This window comes from Morone saxatilis, unplaced genomic scaffold (assembly GCF_004916995.1).
Source record: "Morone saxatilis isolate NCDOM2014 unplaced genomic scaffold, NCSU_SB_2.0 Contig21, whole genome shotgun sequence".
NCBI lineage: Eukaryota > Metazoa > Chordata > Actinopteri > Moronidae > Morone > Morone saxatilis.
In genome coordinates this window covers 13,123,935-13,132,221 of record NW_023339774.1, presented here as the reverse complement: position 1 = coordinate 13,132,221, position 8,287 = coordinate 13,123,935, and the positions used below count along the sequence as shown (strand labels likewise).

Below are 8,287 nucleotides of genomic sequence, written 5' to 3'. Positions count from 1 at the left end.
TTTGTCTTTTCTTTTTTTGCTGTTTTTTTGTGTTTTTTCTACTCCTTTTATTTAGTGCTCAGTCTTGTGTGGAGAGTTTGCTCTAAGGGTTATTATTTTTTTGGAAGAATTCTATCAATGGAGCTACCTATTAATTAAAACATTGATTGTGAAACATGTTTTTGCCTGGTGATATTTAAGGCAAAGTTATAAAAATATAAAAAAAAATTGGACGATATGGGACCTTTTTTATGTCGCACTTTCTGGGGCGTGAGGGTACTGAAACATTTCAACCTCGTTACTTGCTTTTTTTTCCCTTCTCCTTTCTCCGATCCTGAACGAATGATGTCCTCCATCGGTGTTGCTGCCCTTCCAGATTTTCCACGAAACACGTATCACCATCATTGTTCACTAAAATCTTCCATGTGAGAGACGTCTGGAGGTGTTAAAACTTGGAATTCCCCCCGCCTTTTACACACCTTTTGGTAAAATTTTATTATGGAGAGCTGTTTATGAACTGAACCATTTTCCTGTTTTTGTTTTTTGTTTTTTTCGAAGACACGACAGTCCAGTGAAAATTGTTCCGTGTCAACTTTATCCTCAATCGCCTGCCTCCTCGTATTACCTACAATGCACACCTGCTTATTGTGTCTCTTGTGTCTTAGGTGAGGAGCCAGACACTTATATAATTCACAGACGTACATCGACTCCGGTTGGTTTTTATTTTGTATGTTTTTATTGTGACAGGTTTCACAACTGCACTAAATTGGCTCCCATGTTAGCGTCATATATGTCACAGACAGGTTGAGAAGGGGGAGGGTGTTGATTTCGGATTTGGGTGTAGCGATTGCGTCTGAAAGTTCTTTTTGTGTTCTGTAAGAATATAAACATTAATACTAGAAATAACAGAGCTACAAATGTGATGGAAGTACAGTTGGGGATTAATCTGACAGTTGCTTTTCATGTAAAAATGATATAAATAAATTGAACCTCATTTGTTGGAGTTGTTGGTGCAGTATGTGTTTTTCATTAAAACTTCAAGCGTATGTTGGTTTCAACCTTCATGGAGCTTTTGCTGGAGTGAATGGGTGAATGAAAGCCAGTGTGGCCGCTGCACATTATTATCTATTTGGTAACACTTAAACTTTAACCTGTGTTTTAGTATCTGTAGCACTATATAAACATTTATACATGCTTTAGAACACTATAATCTAGTGTAAACGCTATGAGGACGCAGTGTTGTACCATTGCTTAACAATTACAGCTTCTGTCTGTATGTAGACATGTTATACTCAACGGTATTGTACTTTGTTATTTATAGGTATATGTTTATTACACCATCCTCCTTCTGGGTGGACACCAAGAGGAGTTATATTGTTAACAAATACTCTGACAAACCTTATAGCATAAATATATATGTTGTTATAGTAAACGTTTATCTTTAATGTTTTCCATTACTATAGCTAAATAGGGATGGTTACAATGTGTTACCACTTATTCCCCCTCGGCCCAGACCTTTCAAATTACATATGTCCATATATACAATAGAAAATAAAGATTTCATACCAGGGAGTCCAACCTTTGCCCATGAATGTTAAGTTCTATTGCCGAACATGCATTAGTAAATAAATTTAGTCCGATCAGTAGAGGGAATTCAGTGGAAGAATTATCTTCATTATAGGACTTAATGCGGTAAAATCATTTTATCAAGGAACGTTTGCTGGGAAGACTTCTTCATCTGAAGATCTTTAGTTTCTTTTATATAACTGTGAATGTAAAACATCTGAATTTTGGTTGACATTTGCACAATTAATCGGCATCTTTATCAGTAAACAATCATTAAAACAACCCGATAAAAATAATTAACAAAAATAATCCTAATAGCCTTGGTTTAGTGCCATAACTTGTGTGTGTGAAATGGTCTGTTACACCTTGTTTCTTTGCATTAGAGTAGGTTTAGACTGAGAGATGCAGTCAAAGAGGTCATCATGGTGATAAATCTTGCTGTGGAACAAATTGGCCAGTCCCACCTCAGGGTTCCTGGTGGACAATTCTTACCAAAAGTCAGGTCAGGAGGGCTGGAATATTAGTGTAAACAATTTATGCTGGAAAAAAGTTTGGACTCTTCCACAAAACATATTTTTGACCAATGAGGTTAAAGAAGTCTCGTTGATGTCACCCAGTTAGATCTTTATGGATTTCAGCAGTGTGAGGAAATGTGTACATACCCATTAACTCAACTGTTTTATCTTGTATCTTGTCATTTTCTAATTGATCTCTGAGAAAATAACCCTAAAGTTAAACTGTGAGACTAATTCAATGCTTTCCCTTATGTAACTTTATATTCATCTATGTTGACCCAAGGCTTGATTTATATTCTTTTATTTGTTTATCTGATTCTTTTTATTGTATTTTTTTCCTTTATATATTTGTTTCTATATTTACTCAGATGTCTGTTTAAATTGAACTGGTCATTTTATTGTTAAATGAATTGAATTAATAATTAAAAAATGTGTCAACATGGTCATCATTTTAAAACAAGCCTTTCTTTAACTTCTGTCTCTGTTCTTTCTTCTTTCTCCCATGTAACAAACAGATGTCCAGCTGCTCTGCCGTAGCTGTCTGGTAACTTAAGCCTCTGTGTTGTTACTTGTGTCTCAGCAGTAGTTGGATTCTCTCCATCTGCCCTCGTCTTCTTCTCCTTCCCGCTCTTCTCCAGCCTTCAGCAGAACCCCTCGCCTCATTGAGCTTTCTCTAGTGTCAAGGTTCAGCAGAGGGGTTGACAGAGGTCGGAGGTCAGCAGGCTGTGCTGTTGTGGCAGGCCTGAGGTCACACATGGCATGTAACAGACACAAAGACAGGTTACTGTGATGGCTTAATTTAAAGCTGCAATATGTAACGTTTATAAAAATAACTTATATTATAGTCATATTTCCTGAAACCTTTACTATATCCTGACAGCAGTACATTAGACAGAAAAAATCAGGTTCCTCTGGCTCGTCCTGGTGCTCATAATGGCAGCAAGAATCCAATGTGGCTGAGTGAAAACAACCAATCAGAGCAAAGAAAGATAGTTGATTGTTGAGTCTCATTCCCAGGCTGTCAAATACCAAGGTGTTGTGGATTGAAGCTTGTTGATTGTTCAATCGCCAATCTTTCTTCAAATCTGTCCATGCACTATTAAATTCTCTACTTTCGTCTGAGACTTTTCTGTTTGGGGATTTGGAGTCCATAGTTAGCCTAGCTAGTTTTATTTTAGTTGACGAAATATTGAAACACTTTTTTATTCGGTGTGTTATATGTACACATTTTTACAACTGGAGATTTTTTTTCCCACAGATTATCTGTCTCATGTACTACTGTCAGGACATGCAAAGCATTTCACATGACATAATTAGCCAATACATTTGTAGATAGCAGAATGTACTGGTTTGTCATAGGCTGTGGACACAGCATATATATACATATACATATATACATACATATATATGGTTACCATACACTGTATAATTAAAAAAAGCAGCTATCGAAGAATTTTAGTTTTTGCATGTTTGATGTTTGAAAGTTGACTTGTGTCAGGATACAGTGGAAGTTTCAGCAAATATGACAAAAATCTATTTTTTATTAAAGTAGTAGCAGTATAAAATCTGTCTTTTTATCCTTTAATGTATGATGTTTGTGTGTTTTATTGCCTGTGCCTGTGCGAGAAGCTGCAGTACCACCTCCTCTCCACCAGGTGTCGCCAGTGTTTTAAACAAACAGCTGTTCCTCTCTTCTTCTGTGTGTCTTGGTTTGCAGTGCGGAGGTTTTATAACAGCAGTGTTATGTACACACCCTCAGCACGAGCTAATGGTATATTTAATCTAAGACTTTAACTTACAGCTTCACAACAGCCAATAAAATGGTGAACATCGGTCTCACCAAAGTGGACGATGCGCTGGCAGCAAAACATCCGGTGAGCTTTTGTTTGTCTGTTTGTTCTCATCTGTGCACTGATCTCTCTGGAGGACACTGCCAGTCGAAGGAACTGTCTGCTGGACACACTGAAAACCTCTGGGATGTCCTGGGAAATGGCATATACGTGTTTTAAAAGGGTGAATCGTGAAGTGAAAGCTGCTCTCTCTTTCAGGGTTTAGGGAGTTATACTGCCTGTCAGTCTCACGCCTTCATGAAGGGAACTGGGACCTTTATTCTTGGTAAGTGATGTGTGAATCACTACAAACCACAGTGTATTGTCATCTTTATTAACAAATTATATGATTGGACTATAGAGGGAAATCCCTACTTGTCTATAGAAAAACACTAAGAAGTAAGAGGGCCAACATAAATGCAGATGAAACATTACTCTGACCATTGTATTCCACAGGAGGGAGCTATATTCTGCAAATGTGTCTTGTATCAGTACAGCAGGGTGTTCTGCACCCTGTTGTATAATCATAATAGTTCCTATAATAATATAAACTTTATATACATTCATTGTAAATGATTTCAGAAAGTACTGCCACTGAAAATGGCTGACAATAAAGTCAGAGAAAGACAGATAAAGACAGTTGACAGATTGATATATTGCATGATCTTAACAGGTATTTATATATTCAGCATACTGACATTTGAAGAAGAAGATTAAGAAATAGAAATGCTTGCTTTTCTCTAATCTGAACTTGTGCAAGCTCTGAATAGATTTAAAACCATTTCTCCCAGAAAAAAACTCAACATTAGTTTCCTTTGATATAGTTTATACCTTAGAAGAAGTGTATACATGACATGCAGGTGCAAGGTTATTGGAAATCAGCAGATGAAAAGAGGATTGCAACTCTCTGCTTGTGATTTAGTGTCTTTTGATACACCAGAAATTAGTAGGGTAGAGACTGCAAGATCGGACCTGAACATCTCTGCCCAGCCTCTCTCTTTATAAGTAGCAACTAGAAAACCAGTTGCTCAAAAAAAAAAGTGTAGGTGCAAGAGGAGGTGCTAAAAAGGACTTGTGGTGTAGAAGTGAGAGTGAGTGTTATGGATATTTGAATGTTCATCATGACTGCAAGATGTGCCACTGAGATGTTGATTTTACAGGCGCTGCCGGTTTATTTGCCCTTCAGAAGGGTCTCCAGAGGAAGCTTCCTTATCCTCTCCAGTGGAATCTACTAATTTCAATAGGTGATAAATGAAACGTGAGCTTTAAATGAGCAATAACACACAAGACATCAGCAATCATTTGCTCTGTAGCCACCCATACTTCCTCTAACCTTGCCTCTCTCTTCTTTCTCAGTGGCCTCATCAGTGGGAAGTTATGCAGTGACTCGCTGGGAAACACAGAAATGCTCAGACCTTTGGTTGCTGCTAGAAACAGGCAAAGTCCCTGACAGATCGCCACCACAAGGTCAGTGCAGTGTGTGGGTAAAGACCTGCTCACGATCCCTCACTTTCCCACAAATTATGAAATGTAAATGTGTTTTTCTGGTTAGATCAGTAGGAGAAGACACAGTGTGACATTTGTCAGTCATGATGAACCAAATGAAGACAGTTTGCAGACTTTTATGCTGTATGTTTACCTGTCTCTGTTTGTCTTTCAGTACCTAAACCAGAGGAATCAAAAGGACCCGAGAAGACAAAATATGGAGATGTGATGGAATGAACATAGTTTTAAACAGATTTGTGTATCTACTGTATATAAATACATGTTTTCAGAATATATTCATTCATAATAATTCAGATAAGCTGGGTGTGAGATAGTACATACTGTATTTTTACATCCCAGTGTTATTTTTCCTCCTTTATTTCTATTTTCTTCTCAATACACCATATGAATGAAGTGTCTTTTTTTTCTCAGAATTTGTAGAGCTTTTGAATTTCATAACAGCATTACTGTGTGGATAAACAAGATGAGTTTCCCGAATCAGAGGTCAGGAATTAGTTTGAGTTCTTTAGGAGGAATCCCATGCTAAGCTTGTGATCCGGTATTATTATTTGGATGCATTTGTTTGACATGCAACAGAATTAACACTGCATTGCCACAACCAGCCACTAGTTGTCATCGTATACCTCATGGGATTTGCAGAGCTCTATCTTGTAGTCACTGGTGGCTCAACCAAACCAGTAAATGACCGGTTTTACTGTTTTCAAGCGTATGATCTAAAATACACATTGGTGATTTTAATCATATATGCCTTGGACTACAGAGGACAACTCATAGTGGAACGATTCATCCTTTTCTATAAATAAATACTCTACTATTTAATAAAATACTCAGGGCAGCAATGTAATCCACATGAAATCGTTCACGGTTGCTGCCTTAAGCCACTGCATGTTCATTCATCCGTCCTCAGTTCAGTGATGCTGTAATTAACCCTGCCACATATCAGGATGACTAAATATTAATCCGGATTGGATTTATATCAATTTGGCATCTGTGCTTAAAAAAATCAATTCCATGAGGTTAGGTGCTAATTTATTAGGAAGATGAAAATAAATATAGAAGTCATTGCAAATTCAGTGTTTACCACTTGATTTAGGCAAACATGAAAACACGAGCTGAGAAAAGATTTAATATCTTCCTCCATCCTGCTTATAAATGAAGGATTTTACTGATTGTCTTGCTTTATTGAGCTGTAAAAACATTCTCAAACCCACTCTTTGTTGTAGATTTTTTATTATTGAAATTAAATGTTAAAAAGTATATAATACAATAAATACTGAAAAAAGGCCATCCTATACAGTACTGTACCTAACAAGTTTGAGTGCAGTTATTGTTGCTTTGGACAAAAGTGTGCAATTATGCTGATATATAGAGTCCCTCCACCCATCATCCACAGACACAGACGCCCACATGTTTGTGTTTTTAAAAACAGAGAGGGGGATATAGGACAATGCACCATTAAAGAGAAGTGGCACTGTGCAGCTGTCAGAGTGGATCCTATGCCCACCTCAAACACAAAACACCATACTAAATTCAGATATTAAAAAAAAAGTCAAAGTTGCAGAAATATCTCAAAATCATTGTTATATCATCACCATTTCCCAGATTAAAATGAGGGTCGTCACTACTTTAAAGGACCAGTGTGTAGGATTTAGTAATCTATTGCAGACTCCAACTTCCTCGCTTCACTCTCCCCCTTATTATATTCCGTTTCTGTCAATAGATCCTCCTAAATGTTACACACTGGACCTTTAAACGGACATTACATACATGACATGTCCAATAATATACTGGATGCCTTCTCTGGCTACATTGTTTTTTTACTAAGAAAGCATAAACACACAATTGAAAATACAATGATAGATTGTATTGTTCTGGTAACTAAATCACACAAAAAAGAAACATAAAGACACTCTGAAGTGGAAAAGTAATGATAAACCCCCCAGAAAGTCTGAACTGCTAAAAACTGAAACAATTAGGTCCATACTTTACACTTCTATATACAGTATATAGATTAAGCCTTGTTATATTCTATATGGTAAAGCCTCAATTGTATACACAAACCAGAGATAAATAATACTATAAACCGATTTAATACTAATATGTGGCACATCTGCTGATCCTGGTTAGGCAAGTACCCAGATTCAAAGGTACTAGCCTTTTGAATTGAAACCTGCCATTTCCATATCATGTCGCCTCCACACAGACAGATGTTATCAATTGTATGTTATTTCATTTTGTTGAGTAGAAGCCAAGCTCCTTTGAAATCCCTGTGCAGACCCCGAAATCTGCCGGTGGTGCCCCTGCAAAAGCGCTGAAAACGGCTCTAAATGGATGTAAATGTTTAAATTTAAATTTTTGAATAAATGTAAATCTCTAATACCATTTAGGCTCAGTTGATGCAGAATCATTTGTGTTGGTACACAAGTCCACTTAAGAAAAATGTGATAATGTTCAACAATTCACACTGTGACTATGTGCATAGCTGAACGAGTTTGTACAATAAGGTGTTAGCAACATAAATTCTGCACCACACAGTGCAGGCCATTGAAACAATAGAGTCTTTCAAGCATGCTTTAACACCTCGAGTGAATGAAGCGACCAAAGTCCAGGCTCCTTAATTCACGGAGAACAAACCAAAGAAAGTCCATAAGTAATTCTGAGAGCTGAAAACAGAAGCTCACACAAGCGCAGTGGGAAACATTTTTACAGTGTTTGTAAAAAAGAAAAAACCGTCAGGATCTTGGTGATCCTCATAGTAAAAGCAATCTGAACAAGGGAAGATTTTGGCTTTGGTTTAATCTGAATCCACCCCCACTCTTGTTTCCCTCTCGCTCTCGTCCTCCCACTGTAATTCAAATCTGATTTAACACCTCCAAGATTTGACGGTCTTGA

The 8,287-nt window shown here is 37.2% G+C and overlaps 1 protein-coding gene across 1 annotated transcript; it reads left to right on the top strand.

The window, feature by feature from the left end:
• The first annotated feature begins 3,765 nt into the window (after positions 1 to 3,765).
• tmem141 (transmembrane protein 141) lies at positions 3,766 to 6,699 on the top strand. Its single transcript, XM_035668631.1, has 5 exons — positions 3,766 to 3,934; positions 4,109 to 4,175; positions 5,050 to 5,133; positions 5,246 to 5,356; positions 5,550 to 6,699. The coding sequence occupies exons 1-5, from the start codon at positions 3,881 to 3,883 to the stop codon at positions 5,609 to 5,611; spliced, it is 378 nt and encodes a 125-aa protein (XP_035524524.1). The 5' UTR covers positions 3,766 to 3,880; the 3' UTR covers positions 5,612 to 6,699.
• Positions 6,700 to 8,287: the final 1,588 nt, after the last annotated feature.